General features: G+C 29.2%; 1 protein-coding gene across 2 annotated transcripts in view; it reads left to right on the top strand.

The window, feature by feature from the left end:
• Positions 1-20637, top strand: part of LOC121120525 (acetylcholine receptor subunit alpha-like) — a 213973-nt gene that overhangs the window by 117557 nt on the left and 75779 nt on the right. For both annotated transcript variants that reach the window (XM_071889689.1, XM_040715406.2), the window contains exons 3-6: positions 10681-10861; positions 13803-13918; positions 14744-14912; positions 15320-15456. In XM_071889689.1, coding sequence (XP_071745790.1) covers positions 10681-10861; positions 13803-13918; positions 14744-14912; positions 15320-15456 — 603 coding nt within the window. The remainder of the gene's footprint in view (positions 1-10680; positions 10862-13802; positions 13919-14743; positions 14913-15319; positions 15457-20637) is intronic.

Raw genomic sequence — 20637 nt, 5'->3', positions numbered from 1 at the left:
AAAGGATGTAAAATGTATATGGATAGAGTGCGACAGGGAAATTTTCCGTGATCAAGAAGCATAACCAAAACCTTAATAACTTTTTATTAGAAAAGTATAATGAAAAATGTTATTAAAAAAACATTTAGCAAGCAATCTTGGCAAAAATTATTCTCCAGCCTCTATTATAGCCTCTATAGGAGGTTGAAACTTGGTGCAGGTTGCCACAGAATAATCAGTGGACATGTTGGGTCATTGCTTCTTGATTCTGCCTTGAGCTCCTGCACCTTTCTGGGTGATGTCTTCCCAACCTTGCTCTCTGAGACACTTCACACACTGAAGTCGAAGGAATTGATATCAGGACTAGAAGAAGGCCATAAGGCCTTGTCCCAGAATACAGCCAAGTGATCTTTCCAGAAGTTATGTGCCTTCAAGACCGTATAGCTGGGGGCACCGTTTGGGGTCCACACATAGTTGTTCTCAGGATAGTTAGCCTTCAGCCAGGGCAAGATTATCCACCTCAGAAACTTATAGTAGGTCTCAGCCCTGATTTTCTCATTGGGCTTGAAGAAGACGGTATCTATTTTCTTCCCATCAGAGGTCACGACTCTCAAGCACATTTTTTGGGCTGGATGTTTTTTCCTGAAGTTGCCCTGGACTTCCTCAGGTGATGCTGCTATAAATCTTTTGTTTCTGCACTTCAAATCCTGGTCGAATGTGAAGATCTTCTTATTTGAGAAGATCTTGACAGTCAACGGATGACTCTTCAAGTAATTAAGGACTTCTTTGCATCTTTCAAGCATTAAGGCCTTCATCTTGTCGGTGAGGAGATGTCATAGAGTCCTGAAAAAGCTCTGAAGGCCAACGGTTTCATGAACTGCCCTCCTGAAGGTTATCTCGTTCACCTTGAACTTGTTAGCCTAGTGGCACATTGATATTGTTAGATCTTTCTTGATCTTGGCCTCCAGGGACTTGGTAATTGTTTCATCTCGCTTTAAACCATTTCCTCCACCTTCTGCCTTCCTTTTGAGTCATTTTCCATTTTCTTTGACCAGACTGATGTTCAGGACTGTCCTCATGGCCACAACGACAATGTCTGAAATTCTTTGGCCACACCGATGTTCAGGACTGTCCTCATGGCCACAACGTCAATGTCTGAAATTCTTTTTCATCCATGTTGAGAAGATCCAAACCACCTTGCTTTTTTTATTCCTTTTCACTCTTTTTTCGTCCAATTTTGATCAAATCAAAACTATGTGTAAGAAAATCAACACATGTATCGGAATATTTTTTGGGATGTCACCTGAATCCTTAATTAGCATAACAAAATTAATGACGCAGGAAAATTTCCAGGTCGCAACCATGTTATTTAGGTATAACGTAAATAATTAAAACAGGGAGAACAAGGATCAAACGCATGAATGATGATTAATTGAATAATATTATTAATATTATAGTAGACAGTATTGTGTACGTGACATTTTTATTAATTTATTGAATATCATTAATTAATTTTGCGGAAAAATCCTCGTTCTACTTATTTTATTCGGTGATCGGTTGAGAACTTTTTTATTTATGGTGTTGGGTATAATTACCCATTGGTTTGAGATAATTCTCAGTGTGTCAGATTGACTCATTGCTCTTATACTTAGAGGAGACTACAATAGCGAAGAGTCTCATAGTAATTCAATATTGTAGATAAAAAAAGGACTCCTCCTCTTGCAGGTCTAAACAAAACAATTGTGAGTTATATAGACTCAATTGACTTTTAAATTTTAAACAAATTTTATTTCTAATTTTATAAGGGGGACTTTTACCCAATTTTTTTGTGTATATTTTTCCTTATTATTTTATAAAAATATTATTTTTAATTTTTAACATATAACATACAATATTTTTTAATATTACAGTAAAATCCTTAGGCAAAAATTTCGTACTTATAGGTTTTTTTAATCTTTTGCTTAATAATTTTCATGTTTTCAAAAACATCATTTCCATCCAAAGTTATGAATATTCCTAGCACTTTCCTCCTAGGGTTAACACTTATACTGTTCAAATTAGAATAATCATTAAAATCAGCCATTACTGTGGATTTTTATGATTAATTCTTAATCCAGATTTTGTGAGGTTGTCCTCTAAAATATGTAATTTCTGCTAAAAAGAGGTCTGAATATCTTTTTGCCTTTCTGAATAAATCATATTAATGTTATCAGCAAATGCTTCAATTTTATTTTCCATCTCTCCCACTTTATACCATTTATATTTTGATGCATTGATTTCCTCTAATAATATATTTAAGGCAATAATAAATAGACCTAAGGAGATGGGATTTCCTTGACGGCATCCTCAATTCACATTAAAAGTATACTCTTCTCTTTTATAAAATATAATACTGTCACAAAGACTTACTGCCACCATTCCTATAAACTTATTTCCCAGCCTGTGCGTCTTTAAATCTTTTTTCTGAGTATCTATTCGTGATATATAATGTCGAATGCCTTCATACAATCGATAAAAACCGTTCCAAAACTCTTCTAACAATGGAGAAAAAAGTATATTATATTTCCATCCCATCCGTCCAGGAGATTTTTTTATTTTTATTATATGACCTAGTAAATTCACTAATTTCTTCAATACCAATTTTCTCTTCTGATAGTTCCTTAAAAGACCCCTTTATCTATGCTACATCAAATATATCATCATTTTTAACCTCACCAGCAAAGTTTGCTGAGTTGAAAGTACATTTTAAACATGACTTTTTATTATAATCCATGCCATCTCTGTACCTATATATTTCTTGATAATATTTAGTAACATTTTGGTCACCTTTCTTGGACTTGTCTTTACTCATCTAAGTGCATCCTGAAGTACTCTCACATCTTTCCTGGGTATTCTACTTTGTTCAATTTGTTTTATCCTATCGAGAATTACCTGTTCTTTTGGAACACAATTGAGCGGAGACCTAATTAAATGCTCTTGAGAATAAGTTAAAAGTTTTTTTTGTAATTCTTCATTTGTATTTGTAACTCTACTACGTTTATCTCTTGCCTTTATTTGGAGTGGGGTATCATGCCTCCTTTTCTTTTCCTCGCTCAATCTAACACCTAATTTAAAACACTGTCTTCTAGACGTTTTTAGAATTAATTTAAATGCATGTGACAGAGATATTATCTATTTATGCTTAAACATACTCCCCACATCTAATAAAAAAGGAATGGTTTGGAGTCTTATAAAACTTTATGGCTACATCCTCCAGGTTTCTTTTACTTTAAATATTTTTAATTCTTTGTTAGTATTCTTATAATTTAAAGTATCCCTTTCCTGATCTAAAGCAAGATTAAAATCTCCCAAAAGATACACTTTCAAAACAAAATAATAATGTTGCAATTATTTATTAGCTATGTATTCTTGCCAGGAGATGATGATTTGTTATGGTCACAAGACTATTTTGCCTATTATTTAATATATAGAATTATTTTACAAACTTTAATATTAAATATTTCATTAAGTATTCCAAAAATGGTATTCAAAAAGTAAAATGACTTTTCCAATTTCTTTGCAACGTACATTGGATATGCTGATTTTTTTAATTTTTGTATGTTAGTACACTCGCTTCGAACATATATTTAATGTTTCATGTTTTTTGTTGAGTTTGTTTGTGAGAGGCATAACGGGTTGAAATATTTTGTATGTTTGGTGATATTTACTTTCTCCTTTGGGTCTTTCTTCTTGGACGATTGGGCTTTGGTTTCGATATCATAACTAGTTTGGTCCTCAGCCATTTTTGACGTGCCTCAGGGAATGTGTTCTTCAATATGACATTTGTGTCCTGCATTTTCTATGTCATTGCTAACACCAAGCCGTTCGAACCTTTGCCTTGCGATTGATGTAAGGTCCTTTTCTTCACGACCAATACAAACAGTCGAAACTTGCTTCACCAATTTTGTTAGGAATGACTTCTAAGGCAATGAATTATTTGTATACTTATTTGCTTATTATAACAATAGCGTACATCGGCACCAGCTTGCAGATATTATTTATTTTAAATTTGCTTATGCTCCTATATTATAAAATAATTACAAACCACACTTGAATAAAAAAATGATGAGTGTTGGCGATGTAGGGGGGGGGATTATATGTAATGCAGCTTTTTTTAATGGAAATTATAGAGTCAAATTATATTAAGAATGACTATCACATAGTCATCATCAAATTTTTTGTTAATATTCTAATATTTAGACATTTAAAAAAACAATAATTTGTATTACAAAGAGTAAATTACTAGAATATTCAATGGAAATTTTTGGAATTTATGAATCTATGCTAAAGTTTTCTAAGGGTAGGATAATTTTTTCCAAATTAAATATCTTTGGGAGGTAAAGTTTTTGCACCTTTTGAGTTTTAATTTAAGACATCTTTTCATCAAGATTTTTTTCGACTAAACTCGATCCCCCCCTCCTGGTGATGGTAAAATGACCAACCAACTGGTAAAAGTTCATCTTTGAAATTAAGTTATCATAATAATAGATATATTTATGTTATATCCTATTTTGTCGAGGTTTTGTAATATTTTTTAAAATGTTGCGAACGTTTTAAAGTTAGTTTACTTAAACTCAAATTCCTACTAGAGCAGCACCTTATTTTTATATATATTTTTGACATTAATAATTATATATATATATGGTTTTTATATGACGCCACCATTGCTGATGTTAGCCATTTTGGGGCCTAAAAAACAAAGTTTTTTAATGATAAAAACATTTTTTCCATTAATATCGAAGAAAATAGGAACTTTTGAATATCAAATTGGGACTAATAAATAAATGACTTTCAACCAAGATCAAAGAATTTTCTTCGTTTATGACGTCAGTCAAAAAGCTCTCTTAATTTTATTCTTTATATGGATCTTATTAGAAGAACATCCAAAACTTGATAAAAAAAATTGCCAAATTTATATTTATTTCCATATTATTAAGTTTAAAATTATTTTTTAAGAATACAGTATATCCAAAAATTGATGGTGGTATCGAGGAAGGAAGAAAAAAATTTAGCAAAGTTCCGAAACTGGTGATTTCAAAATCTTTGACCAAAAAGAGGCAATCCACAAGGAAAATTGCAGCAAGATTTACTTCAAAGAGCTTCCCAATATCCAAGTCGTCTATCCTCAACTACCTGAGGTTTTCTTTGAATGCTTTGCCATACAAACCTTCTATGCACCCCAAACTTTCAGTAAACCAAATAAAGGTCCACCTTCAATTCAGTCGTGAGCAAAAACACTGGACTGCAGATGACTGGAAATGTATCCCCTTCAGTGATGAAAGTCCATTTGAGCTATTTAATGTCCCATATCCCCAAACAGATCTGGTTTGGGGAAGAAATAAGGGAGATGTGGAACCCACTCCAACTGTGAAATTTCCTTTGAAAATTCAGGTTTGGGCAGTTATCAGCCACCAGACAATGTCAGATCTTCACCTGATTCCACGAAACCAAACTGTTACGGCCTAGTACTTCATAACAGAGATCATCATCTAGTCTCTGATGTCATCTTTGTCTCGTAGAAACTGGACCTCCTTTGATGATGAAAATGTTGTCTGACACATCAAGAACCATTTTCAAGCAGGATGGTATCCCTGCTCGCCACTCTAAAAAGGCACAAAAGTGGTGTTCAGACAAATTGGATTACAGCCAACAGTCCTGATTTGTCTCCCATTGAAAATTTATATGGTAATAACAATTGATAAAAAAATTCCATCATTCAAAAGAAAAAATGATGTGTTACGTTTTCTTGAATACATTACCCACAAAATGTGTCAAATCATACCAAAATTCAGTAAATGAAGATCATATATGGAAGCTAATATTTTTTTCAATTACTTTACATTATAGCTATAACTGAATAATTAAACCTAATATAACATCTTCAAAAGATTTGTTGTGAAAAAAACAACGAGTTTGTTTGATTTTTTCTGTTTAACTTCTAATTTTCTTATAGACTATTTAATGAATAAGCAAAGTTTAATTCTTCAATGCAACTTATTTAATTACTTATAGTTTTTCACATCCCCCCCCCCTCTGGTGTATAATTATTATAATAAAAGTTTAATTATATATTATGTATATAATATATTCCTATTTTCTTTGAATAAAATCTTATAAAAAATATATTTGGCAGAGTAACATGTATTAAAAAAACTTTATAAACATAGAAATATACAAGACCATACCCATTTAAATAATAATTCATATTTTTTTTCTTAAAATATTATTATTATTTCAAGAGATTATTTTTTTCCAAATCAAATATTATAATTTCTTCAGTAGATTAGTTAAATACATAATTTATTTGCATACACTTATATTATTATTTCAATAAAGTCTTAAGAAGAGACTAAGATATCTTTCTTCATGTATTCATCAAATATGTAACTAAAATTTCCATAATCCTTCATGAATCTTGGTTATCATAAAAAGACTAGACATGAAATTAAGATAATTTATTATGTATGAATGTTCTTTAATGATACATTTGTATCCCTGGTCAATTTCTCTTCTTCATATTAAGAAAACCTTCAAATGTGTAAGAGGCTTCTTTTTCTAATCGGATTATCATAATGAATAAGATATCATGTGTATGGAAAAAAAGTGTACTACGTCCAGTAGTATTTAATAATTGTGGAATATGAACCTTTATTGTTTTCAAGATATGAATGAATGACAATTTATGCAACGGATATTTTATTATTTACAGTGGTTCTAAAACTTAACTTTTCACATTCATTTTTTTTCAAAATAACTAAAACTAAATGAAAAAAAAAAAAAAAAAAATATCAAGATCTTTATATACCAGAACTATGACCAAACTGAATAATATGCAATAGCCGAGGCTTAATCTATTTAAGAAGTTCCTCCATGTAGCAGGATCTGGTGTAAGTACCATAGTTTTGAGACATACTGAAAGAGATATGCCATTGTTTGTTAATTATGGAAGATCATTAAATATAGTGAATTAATCATTGTTAAATAAAATTTTTATTTGTAACCTAAATTTTTGCATTAATACCACCGAATAATAAATATCATATAAATAATTGGGTAAAAAAAATATAACTGTGGTCCCCTTTTGCAAAAGCAGAACCTTGAGTTTGTAATGCAACGCATTACAGGTTTGAAGACTTTCCATTTTGGAAGTAAGTCTTCAGTATTTCCCAATTTTCTTCGAGCGTAAACTTAACTATTTCGTAAACCTGAGACCTTTTACAAAACATTAGACGCAATGAGAATGTTACTACATCTGTCAAACGTCAAAAAAGTCGTAGTTCAAAATGCAACCGCTAGATGGGTCACCCGTTATAATACAAATTAACAAAAAGACGAAAAATCTGATACATTATTTTTGTAGTACGTTTCAGACTAATTATGAATCTGCAAGGAGTTTTCTCATATCACTTATAGTTCTGAAAAAGTTAGTTTATCCAATATGTAAATCGTCGACTGGGAAGTAAATTCATTTCCAGTAAAAATTTTATGTTAATTTTCATATATGGGATTTTTCTTTCTTGTAGGTTCATCTTATTCTGAGAAAAGAAACAAAGTAAAATTTGAAAATACACTTTTGGTAGGGTTTTATTTGAGGATGAGTTAACATTTGGTAGACTTTTTTATATTTTTATAAGAGGAAGTTAGTATTAAAATTATAACGTTTCTAATAAATGTTATGTGTGTTAAAACCAATATTATGTTAGGGGTTCAATTTGGATAAATGTTGCTTCTCAGGGGCTTCCGTAGGAAGAGGGATGGAGGGGTTGTCCCCCCCCAAAAAAAAAAAAAAAATTATACGATTTATGATTCCGACAAGAAAATATAATATTTATGTTTTTTTTTTATTAATGTGTTATATGAAATCAAATTAAATTTTTCAATTTGGATTTTTTAATTTTTTCTACGAAAATTTTAACATTTTAAGTTCAATTTAAGAAATTTTTATTTGTCATTTTTTTTGTGAACAGCTCTGAATTTTTGAATTTTTTTCGAATAAAATTAATTTTGTAAGAAGAGCTATGGCTTTTGGAATTTTTTGCAAAAAGTGTAATATTTCAAATTTTACATTTGAAATTTAATTTTGTAATTTGTTTGTGAATAACTATGGATTTTTGAAATTTTTCTACAAAAAATTAAATTTTTTGTTAATTATTGTACATATATTGTTATTTTCCAAAAAATTACAAAAACCAAGCCCTCCTCCTCACTTAATACTGCAGACACTTCTGTTCTTTGAAATTAATTTCTCCAAGTTTATATTATAATTATTTTACTATTTTATTATTTAGCATAAATTGGATTTTTATCTGGGTGTGTGTGGGGGGGGGAAGGGGTATAGGGATAAGGGGCAAACCAATGAATGTATTTTGTTGAAATTTTTGAGGTAGTTCCTCAAGGCTCCAGATCATATTATGAAAATTCTTGCTCTTAGAGGATTTACAATCCACGACTCACCTGTGTGAAATCTAAGGGAGTGTATACGATCTGCTAACCATTTCCAAACATGGTCAGTTCCAGAATGTTCAGACAGAGACATCTCCACGATTATTATAAAGGTTTAGAAAAGAAAAAAAAGGAACAGAGAATTAACAAAGGATTTTTGATTATAACATGACAGTTGAGCTTTTTTTTTCTTCTCTGAACCTTATAATCTCCTTTAAAAATAGGTGTGCTAAGGTACATAACAATATGCAGCTAGAATAAGTTATAAAATTTTACAGTCTTTAGTTTTTGTTTTATACTTAGTAGACGAATTCAGAATTAATTTCAATTTTTTACTACCCCAGGCAACACCAGGCAAAATCTACTCGAGTATAAATTAATATTCAGTTTAAAAATATAAAGTATGTTATACTAAAAGTTCTTATTTATATAAAAAACAGTTTTGTATGAAATTTTTAACAAACATTATATTCAATTATTTAGATAACTATATCTCTTCAATAATATAATCAATGTGATATATCTGTTCATTCATAATTATTAGAGATTTATTATACGGAAAATTGTTCTCCAGAAAAATTGACTGTGGAAAAATTTGTAGCGGGAAAATTGCCAGTAATTTACTGAAAATTCAAGTTTGGATAATATTTCGATACTTAAATATTGATTAATTAGTTTTGAATGTATCTGACATTACATTTGCTATTGTAGTGAATTTGAAAACACAAAAGCTTTTACCAAAAAGTTTTGTTTCTTTGTTAAATATCTACTCAAAGAAAAAACATTATGTAATGTATGTTTGACTACAATTTGTATATAATCTAATATTTTTCTTAGGATTACATTTTAAAAAGTTATGATTGATTACATTAAAATATATTTTTAAAATTCCAAAGAATAATAAAATATTTTCATTTTTATTGTTATATTAGCAATGTAGGAAATAGAGTAAAAATTAACTTAAAGTTGAATAAAATAAGGATTTTATAATAAACCCCTGTATTTATACACAAATACAATAAATTCAAATATTTTATTGATAATTTTAACAGTGATATGAACCGATTCCTTATCAACTATAAGTTTATAATAATACTAGCAAGGGGTTACTCGGCGTTGCTTGGGTCAAGGAGGGAGCGGAAAATCCCATTGCCAAAGGCTAATGCTATTTTTTTATTGTTTAGGCACTTTTGATTTGGGGCATAAAATAAAGGTATAAAAAAGGAGTTCCTCACTAATTCAGTGCACAAACCTATCTAGATTTTTTTCGTAGCTGCAAAACCAAGAAAGTAATGGATAATTATGTTGTCAAAAAAAAAAAAAAAACATCGATAATTGGTTAATTTTTGGAAATACTCTAAAAGTTATGTAATAAAATGTTGCAGAAATTGAAAATGCTATCTATTTTTTATTATTAAAGTTTATAATAACATGTCTAAAATGCAACAATCTCTGGCATTTCTTCTTAAAAATTAAAAATTTACGTTTCATGAAGAAAAAGAAAAAAAAATCGAAAAATCATCAAGAAAACGACAGATTTTCTAGAAAAAAACTTACTTTTTATGTGTCAAATCTCCGGACAAATTTCTACAAATTTAATTATATCTACAAATCCTTTATTTATCTACAAATCTAAGATTTTGTTGATAATCTATATTTTTTTCCCCTGAAAAAAAAAAACATAAATAAAGTGTACTTTGCACCGATTTACTATATTGCCCAAAAACTTAAATTTAGAAGGATTCCTAATTTTTATAGTGTTTTTTTGAGACACCAGTCATTTTTTGATGAATAACTGAATTCCTTAATTAGTCTTTTTGACCTTTAACAAAAAAACAGTTTTTGTGTTTCGGTTATAGAAAATATCCTCCTTATATGAACCCTTGTCCCGAAGATAAACACCTCCGTTTTAGCCTGGGCAGGCTCGAAATAAGCACCCATGCAAAGTTTCAGCCTCCCAGACCCAACGGTGTTGGCAACTATAAAAGACACACACACATTTTGAAAAATTTATATTTTTAAGATTAATTTACAAATGTTGAAAGAATGTTAGTATTCTTGCTAAATCCTAGAGACAATTAAATACACATAACAGGTATATGTAATAATACATTTTCTATAATTAAATAACAACCAATTTTTAGTTCAATATTTCATACTCAGAGTATTTGATCCTTCTCTTTCAATTAAATGACTCATGATTTATTTTATTTTATCCAGTGCTGATGGCAATTTCGAAGTAACATTGGCAACAAAAGCTACCTTATGGTTCAACGGCCTTGTGGAGTGGAAACCCCCTGCCATTTACAAGTCTTCCTGTGAAATTGATGTCGAATATTTTCCATTCGATGAACAAACTTGCGTCATGAAATTTGGATCCTGGACGTACGATGGTTTTCAGGTTTGAGTCTATCAATTTTTTTTTTCTGCTGTTGTTGTATATTTTAAAGGGGTCAAGGTGTTGTTGAATGACTCATTATGATTAACTCATAATGTGGGGGGATTGATGTATCTTCAAACCCTATTATTATATTTATTCTAACGCATGAATTATTTCTTTTTCATTAAATATTTATTACTTTATTACATAAGGTTTGAATGATTGTACTCTGATAAATATATAATTAATTATTTTTTAACTAATCTGGGACTCAATTTATTTCATATTCCGTTGTATAATTAACCTTGAAACTTGAAATTAAATGATTTATTTCGGACGGAAATTATGAGATTAGACTCATGACACAAGTAAGAGTCTATTTTACAGGGGAATCAACTGGCAACCATCAGCTATTTACATATCCCCTTGTGCTATAGACATTGAATACTTTCCTCGTGATAGTCAATCCTGCTTTTTAAAAATGGGGTCCTGGGCTTATGATAGAGTTCAGGTATTGGGCCCATCTTTGCATTCCCAATAATTGTAACACATTGTGTCATTTAGTCCTCTATAGTTTAGCATATTTTTTCCCCTCTAAATTTTAGATACGTATCCCATTAACTTGATCATTTATCGTAGGTAATTTTATTTTTGGACAGAGCAAAAAATGAAAAATACTCATTAATTCCTTCAACGTTGTAATTAAAAACAAAAAACTGATTCTGTGAAAGAACTAATCATGGATATTAATGAATATATGATTATGCCTATGATAGAAAACTTTTTATTCGAGCAAGGGGTTCTTGATTTTCTGTACCTTTATTCTGAAAACAATAGAAATTACTTATACATTGATTAATACATTGATATTGTTGTCACAAAAAACAGAAAAATTATTGGGAGGGCCAATGAAATCTAAACACTTACTAATTCATATTTCGATATGTTAAAGCATAAGCAATTAATTAAAAAACAAAAAAAATCGTACCTTTCTAGTTTACATACAGGATGAAAGACTCAGTCAAAAAGGCCAAAATGGAACCTGTGGGTTTAAAACAAACAGTCCGGGTCAATCCCCTCAAGTCCATGAGGGCACATGCAAGAGATCTCGAGGTTTCCCACCAGACTATCTAGAGAACTATCAAAAAAGTGAAAAGAGCCACTTTTTTTTTTACACTTTTGGTCCCCCATACATTCACCTTTTGTGTGCTTGTCGAGGGGAAGTTCTGAAGTTTCCTTAATCCAAACACTGAAGTCCTCAAATACACTGTCATCCAGCACTGGGATGCCATGCCAGTGGATTACCTTTGTTTTGGGTGCCAGGCTTCTGGAAGCAATCATTGCTGCTAAGACCGACTACATTATTTATTTAGAGAGCTCAGACACTCATCTATTTATATAATTAATTTTGATGAACTTCTATTGTTTAGTAATAAATAATACCTGGTTGAAGTTTGAAACTTAGTGTTTACATTTTATTGGACCACTCCGTACTTACCTACATATGCAATGTAATATTCATATAATTAATGAAGCTAAATCTTGTTAATGTTGACTTCACATTACAAATGATTATTTTAGTGTTGTCTTGACTCTAACAGTTATTGATCTGGTCCGAATCTACTTTAAATGGTGAATTTTCAGCTCAACTCAAATGGAAAATCTATTTTCAACGTCAACTTCATATTTTATAAATTTTTATCTCCAAGCCACGTTGAATATTTAGAGTTTTGTGATGTGGTCCCTTAGTGTTTTTCTAATTAATCACATTTTATACTGATGTTCTTCTTATTTTTAAGGAGACAGACTCCAGATATGTCGCCGTTTTGTATCAAATTGCACGAGCTCTCAGTTAATAAAGTGTAATATCTCATTTGTACTCATAAAACAAAAAAAAATATTCGCCGCATTAGTACAAGGAATATAGGTAAATAATAAACCAAGTACTCAGGGAAATTATTACAGTGAATATAAATTAATAAATGGGCAGTGGATATGCTTAACGAAGTAGATTATTAACAACTCGACTCAATCTACTCAATTCATAACTAGTTCATGTAATAAAAAAAATATCTTCGACTCTATGATGCCTTCATTATTATATTTGGTACATAAAATTTTATATCCACGATTTGAATAGTTTGGTGTAGTGTTTCTCAAAAACTTTACGAAATCATTAAACAAATTTATTATTTATGATTTCCTAGTGTTGTAATAATCAAAAAATTGTTCAGAAACATATTTTTGTTTTTTTGAAAAATTACAAATCCAATTTTAACTAAAAAATATCATTTATTTTTTAGCACCAGATAAAATAGTAAAAAAATTCACAATTTTTACAATTCAAAATAATAGACTAACAAAACATTCTAAAATATTGATTTAATTTAATAATCAATGAATCAAAATTTCTTTGATCAATTTTCAAAAAAGAAAATAATATTTTTGTTTTCATAAATTGACAAAAACTTTAATTTAAAAAAAAAAACACACTTATGATGAATAAATGACTGAAATAAGTTCAGCTGTTTTAAGAAAAATGTAGACCCCAGTAGATTTTTTTTACCATAGTAGGTTTCATAAAGTGATTAATTCATCATAGCATAATTTTATTTTTAGAAGTATGTAATTGACTTTCCAATTATGTAAATGGGCTGTTTTCTTTTTTAATGCATGATAAATACACATAAATGTTTTTTGAATTAACTTATTAGTCGTACGTTTTCTATGGCCCAATTTTATTTCTTTTTGAAGCATGATCTAGGGCCATCAAAGAACAAAAAAAGTGGTGCAATTATCATTTTTTTCCTCCTATTAGTCTTAAGTTTATCTTAACATTTGAAGATTAGTATCCGTCCCCTCAGTGCTATCAAGACACCTTACTTAGACTTCTCATATATTGAACATTAACTCATTCTTCCAAGAAGAACACAAAATATTAATCATATACCACTTATTTCAGGTTGATCTCCGACACATGTGTGAAGTAGATGGAACAAACGTAGTTCCATTAGGGATTGACTTATCAGAATTTTATATGTCAGTTGAATGGGACATTCTTGAGGTGCCTGCAGTTAGGTAAGGAAATATTTTCTATGGCTCAACCTATCGAAGGAATATTCTGCACATGAAAAGTGTATTTATAGTTTTCCCCTTTTTTTTTTGTCAACCAAGGCTATTTTTTATTGGAATAATTAGTAAATGAAAGGGGTAATATGACATGAGCAAATTAAAAAAGAAAACAATAAGGTTCCACCAGATATGGAATATGTATAAAAACTACTTAAAAGCAAAGTAATGCTTGGGTGTGTTAAGAAACTACTATCTAGTATGGCTACAGGGTTGACCGCCAAATCTCTTCCTAAAATCGAACTAAGTTATGTATCGTAATTTGTTTCTAAGTTTTGGTAGATTTAGCATTTTTTTATGTTTATGTTACCTTGACTTTTCAACTTATTCCAGAAATTCACTCTTACTATCACCATATAATAATCATTGTAGTAGTTTTGATCAAAATCGATCTGTAACTTTTGCTGTAATCCTGGTGACTCACAACCATAAAATAAAACAATTGTTTGTTGGTGGAGGTAATTATTATACTAATCCCATGCCCATTGAATTATAAAAAGCTTGTAATAAATGTCTTAAGCTATCAAAATACCTTTACTTATTAATCTGTATTTTCATGACATAAAATAAATATATCCAACGATTTAAAGAAATATTTTAAATCTTTAAGAACTTTCATTAGACTATTGTTTAACTCAAATCCCTTTGACTTAATAACTTTGAAAATTGCCTTAGTTGTTTAAAAAGAAAAAAAATGAATAATAATTTTCCATGTATAGAATAGTCCTTACCCTATCAATGCACAAATAATGAACTTATGTTTTCATTTTTCAGAAATGAAAAATTTTATACTTGTTGTGATGAACCTTACTTGGATATCACCTTCAACATAACTATGAGAAGAAAAACACTGTTTTATACAGTGAATCTAATTATCCCTTGTATGGGTATATCCTTTCTTACTGTTCTAACATTTTACTTACCTTCAGACAGCGGTGAAAAGGTGGGTTCAAAAATATTATTCCTAATAATCATTTAATATGTCGAAACTATTTATATTCAATAATTATGGATACTTTGAATGCAGTTTTGTTCACTTAAAAATATGAGGCATTCACCACCAAATATTTTTTTATCCTTCTCTAAGAAAATTGATACTATAACGTATTTAAGGGTTTTTTAAATATGACTCATAAAAAATGCATAAATAATTTTAAATTAAATACTGTTTAAGGCATTAAATAAATTCATTGAAGATCCCTTAAATAATTTTGAGCATCAAAAAAGAAATGAAATAAAAAATCAATAAACTTTTTACAGAGGCTGTTATTAGTATAGGAAAATAGAAATAAAGATAATTAAATACTTTAGAGAGCCTTCCACTCCACTAATTCTTTTTTTCTCCTACAGGTGACGCTATCCATCTCTATATTGACTAGTTTATATGTGTTCTTTCTTCTTGTCGTCGAAATTATTCCTCCAACGTCATTAGTTGTACCACTACTAGGAAAATATCTTATATTTGCTATGATATTAGTGTCCATTAGGTAAGTTTCCTTCAAATATACCAACATAATATCTAAAATTATAGCAGAATGTTAATTGAATTTTAGTAATTTTTATGATCTGCTTTTGTGTAAGATGTTTTTTCCCTCTCATTGGAGTGTTATGAACGTTGATCTGCCGAACATAAATTGTATTTGATCTAGCTATAGAAAAGATCAGGCTAATTCTTGAGAAATTTTGTATTTTTAGTTATTGTTTCATAAAATATATAATCTTGAGATAACAACATTTTCTGGTTCATTATGCTCTAATTAAGAAATTTGTCGCCTGTTTTTTATATTCAAATTCTAGGTAAGACTAAAGTTTTTATAAAATATTACTATAAATAACTGACTTTTACGTGCATTTTTTTAATAGAAATACTTCTCCGATGATTTTTTTTTAGTAATATTGCTTACATTTGAAATCAGAATGAAATACAAACCTTAACTGCCTTGGCAAAAACAAAAGACGCAAACTTATTGTGTTAAGACGGGTCTGTTATGCATGTAATTCCAATTTATTACTATCAAATTTGATAATACATTATTCCAACTACACAATTCTACTATTCAAAATAAATAGGTTATGTGAGTTAAACGATTCTTATTGGGAGGAGAAAATAACCCATTTTTTAATTTTTTGTGATTCCAAAATTTTATTCAGCATTACATTTTCACTATTACAGACAAGGCAGGTTTCAAATCACGTAATCTCTTCATTTTGAAATGGCAATGGTTGAGGTTTAAAGATTGTGATATTCATAGTTCTTAGGAATGATTTCCTTAAGGACCGTTTCAACATTATACACACGCATAATAGATGTGGTATCCAGCCCTTATTCATCGCTTTAACTTTCTATTTATTGAGTGCAGTTCTGAAATTGATAATTGAATCATCTATTTATGCATTCTTCTTTGTAAAATTAACTCCTGATACAATAGTAAAATTCTGGAGTAAAACTATAACTGTAAATCTGCATTAACTAATAACTCAATTTTATATAATGGCGCTAGGTAATTTTGCCTTTAACTATTTTGCCTCAGAAGATTTTGCTTTAAACCATTTCGTATTAGTGTACTTTGCCTTATAGCCATTTTGCCTCAAAGATATTTTACCTTAATATATAGTGAATAAATTAAATTTATAGGTCCTTTTTGTTACTTTTGGTTAAAATTGATGTTCTTTTGGAATTTTTTAATCAAAATATACGTATATAATGTAAATTACTATGAAACGCATTAAATAGTTGTTTTTTGTTGGAAAAATGAAGGAATCAAGCCAGAAAGTTTTAATATATACTCCAGCAAAAATTTCTCTATTCACTGAATTCAAACCAGAGACTAAGTAGGTAATCAAAATAGTATAATTAGATAAATAAACAAGGCAATAATTCGAATAGAAGAATTTCTAATCACTTTTGTGTTAGTAATTATCATTTAAAATTATGGATGATTCATATTAGAAAAGTACTAATGGGTTGACGAACAATCATATTATGAGTCAAGAGCACAACTGCATCATTATTCCATCAGAAAACAAACATTTAACACTAGAACGACGGATGGTAAATGACGGTGGATATCAAAAATGATACCTATTTATTTTTTAGTATTTGTCAAGATGATAAGTTGTACAAGTGATGATGTATCTTGGACTTCCTTCAAAATGCTTTCTTATCAAAAACGGGTAGAATTCTCTGGCAATTATCTTTGCCAATCTTAATTGACTCTCTTAATAAGTTGGTTGATTTATTCTTCTTAGAAGGCGGAAATTGAGTCACTTGATTGTATACTGACATTTTTAAAATGTTAAATATACAAATTAGTTGTCAATATAACAGCAAAAGTACTAATTGTATTCAACCAAATTTCTCACCGACAGGCTTGTCATAAACATCAGAATAGTAACTGAAGAAGTTGATTCAGGAGGTTGAACATCTTGTTCCAATTTGAAATCATCACTTTCAGAATTGGAGTACGATGTAGACACAAGATAATGTCTTACTTCTTCAATGGATAATTTTTTCTTGGCCATCTTTGCACAATAAGAGACGAATCAGACTTGCTTGCTCAGCAAGATCTATGCTTTTATTTGAATAAGGAAAGTACAAAATTTCTTTCAAAAAGTTGTTTATTCATGTTTGACCTTGTTTTTTATATACAATTGTTGGACAAAAACATTATTTAAAATGATTGGATATCAAATATGATACCAACGTCTGTCTAGGAGGTTTTTACTATATCAATAATAATAATAATATAATTTTAATTTACAATCTTGTTTCTTTTGTTTAATAATATGAATTAGAAGAATTCAAGAAATTTTGAGCAAATATTGTTAAGAAGATTCTCACAATATTTCATTGAATTCCTATACAAAATGATACCCTTGTCGTTTAGTGTTATGAATTTGATAAAAATACACATCCATATTATGATTTCAAAAAGTCAAAGGGAAAATGAAGGTCAATCAAAAATAAACAATAACGACGTATAAACCACATTTATTTATACATTTAGGAAAAATATCTTTGAGGAAATTGGCTATACATAACGCATAATAGTTCAAAGCAAAATTACCAGGCACCTTATATAATAACTATAATATTTGGGACAAAACTACAAGACTTATCAACTTATATAATAAAAATTTGCTTCAAAATATCAACATCCAAGTATTACTAGATTTTTAATAATGCATTTAGTGTTTAAAGAGTCTTTCTAAATACCTACAGGATTGACATTTTTTGCATCACTCTAACGGTTCCAAAGGGTATTACCTGGAAATAATAGGTTTATAAAATTATTTTGGCAGCTTCTGCTCGATATGATGCCTTCTTTTTGAAATTCTAATGATAATTCTTGGACTATTACCGCAGAATAAATCTTTCGTCAACATCTTTTAGGGATGGAAATATTTTAACCAAAGCTAAAAAAATGAATTGTTAGAGTTTTAAATCCAAAATATTTTTGAATGTACAGGTTTTGTTGTTTTTGGCAACCTTAATCGTATTTTTTTATTTTCTAAAGCTGTTTGCATTATTCTTTCATTCTTGCAGTGAGAAGATTAAAGTATAAAGTGTAACTATGAGCGTATGTGCTCATGAATGACAAAAAATAACACAGACAATGTGTTGGGTACTAATAAGTGGAAGTCCTCGTTCGAGTCAAAGTAGAATGAAGGATATGAAACGAAGTAATGTCCGAGCCTGATATTACGAAGAAGTGTTTTCAGCCCAACTTTGTAAGCACTCTACAAAAAAAAAAATCCATCCAAATTCTTTCCCCCTCCCTTTTTGTCGTGATCATTAATGCCTTTTTATACTCAAAGGAATAGTTATTTAACATTTTTATATTGAAAAGTACAGTTTTTAGGTCAAATAAAGGTTTAAATATCACAGACAAGGGAAATTTCCTCTAAAGTTTTATATTGGCGTGTGCACTACAGTGTCCAATTTTTTAAAGTGGCATATTAACTCAATTTTCTGTTGTATTTTGATGAAAAAGTTATGTTTGTAAAGTTTCAGCCTTCAAAGAGCGTTATTGACCTCTATAGTCATTTGAAAATTACTTTTTCAAACGAAATTATCGATTTGTAAACGGATTCAGAAGTTTAATTTATAAAGTTATGAACTGTGAAATTCATAAGTTTCATTCTCAAAGTTATGTTATTGAATTTCAAAAGTGTAATTAAAACTACTTTTATCAAGTGATCCATCAGAATATATTACTTATTTGTTCGAATTAACAGGTAACCGGATATTTTTAAATTATTTCTAGAGTGCTTAAAAGGTGCTCTTGTAACTGAAAAGTAGTGCTGAAATGGCAGTAAAGCTGTTCTTTGCAAAACATTATTCAAATTATCAGGATTATCTTGTTCATTTTTTTACATACACAAAAAAGCTCATAATTTACAGCCCTATTATTATGTATATTCGAAAAAAAATAATGATCCATTTATAGAACTTTAATCGGTCAAGTACATACATATTATATTCTTCCTTTAACATCCTCAAATATTGTATCAATACTTATGTAAATATGGAGCGTTTTATTTAAAGTTATAAATGTGTTTGTAGAAATTGTAACCAAATATTAATAATTCAAGAGGAATTTAAAAGCACTTTAAGAGATAAGAAAATAAATTGAAGTTTAAATACAAACAAAAGAACGTTTATTTGTATTCATTGTATATATTTAGCCATTTATTGTTTTTTAATAAGGTTTTATGAACTTTTTAATTTTGTACGAGAGTAATTTTTGACACCTTTGTTTCTGAATTGGGATTTTCTGCACCCCTAATTTTCATAAATATATTTTAATGATGGAAACAATATTAAAATGCTCTTGAAACATATTTGAGAATAAATTCAACTTTGCAGTTGCAAAAATGTATTTTCTAGAAAATATTTGCAAAATTTTCAATTTTTAATCAAGGTTTTGGTGAATTTGATTAATTTGTTCTCTTTTCATTCGTTCTTTGGCTTAAAACTAATTGAAGTTTCATATGATTTTTTTTCAAAAATGAAATGATAATATTACAGAAATAATAATCACATATTATATCTTGTTGATACCCAAATTTAACTTTTTTATGATTAATTAGCGTAATTTTGAGTCTATGTCAACTGTGTACTGCGAAATAAAATTTGCTTAATATTTTGCTTAATGCTCCCCCAAAGTTCAATAAATATGTCTAAAAAAATGTTTACTAACAGTGGGTTAGATTATAATTAATTGATGTCAGGCAGTATTCTTTTTACGCCCTCTAATAACAATATTGTCCATACTTATGGTAGTCAAATAATATGTAACCCAACTCATATTAATTTTTTTCGTTATTTATTTTCTTATATAACTCATTTTGGATAAATGTGGACAGTCAACACAAAATCAAGCTACAATGATTTTTTCATTTGCTTTCTACGACAAAATATCGTCAATACATATAAACAAATTATTCCCATGAAACCTTTGTGTGCGTCGTAAATTGTACAAAAGTAACCAAAATTGATCGTAATAATAAAAAGTGAGAAATTGATAGATTTTGTTTGAAAAAAGCCAAACATTAGTCTTTTATATCAAATAAAGATTCTAAACCATAGTTAAAATTTTACTGTTTCTTAGCTTATCCCACAAGTTTGAATAATAAGGCCTTGAGTGACTCAAATATGTGTATGA

This window comes from Lepeophtheirus salmonis, chromosome 6 (genome assembly GCF_016086655.4).
Source record: "Lepeophtheirus salmonis chromosome 6, UVic_Lsal_1.4, whole genome shotgun sequence".
NCBI classification, from domain to species: Eukaryota; Metazoa; Arthropoda; class Copepoda; order Siphonostomatoida; family Caligidae; genus Lepeophtheirus; species Lepeophtheirus salmonis.
This window is presented reverse-complemented; position numbering and strand designations above follow the sequence as displayed.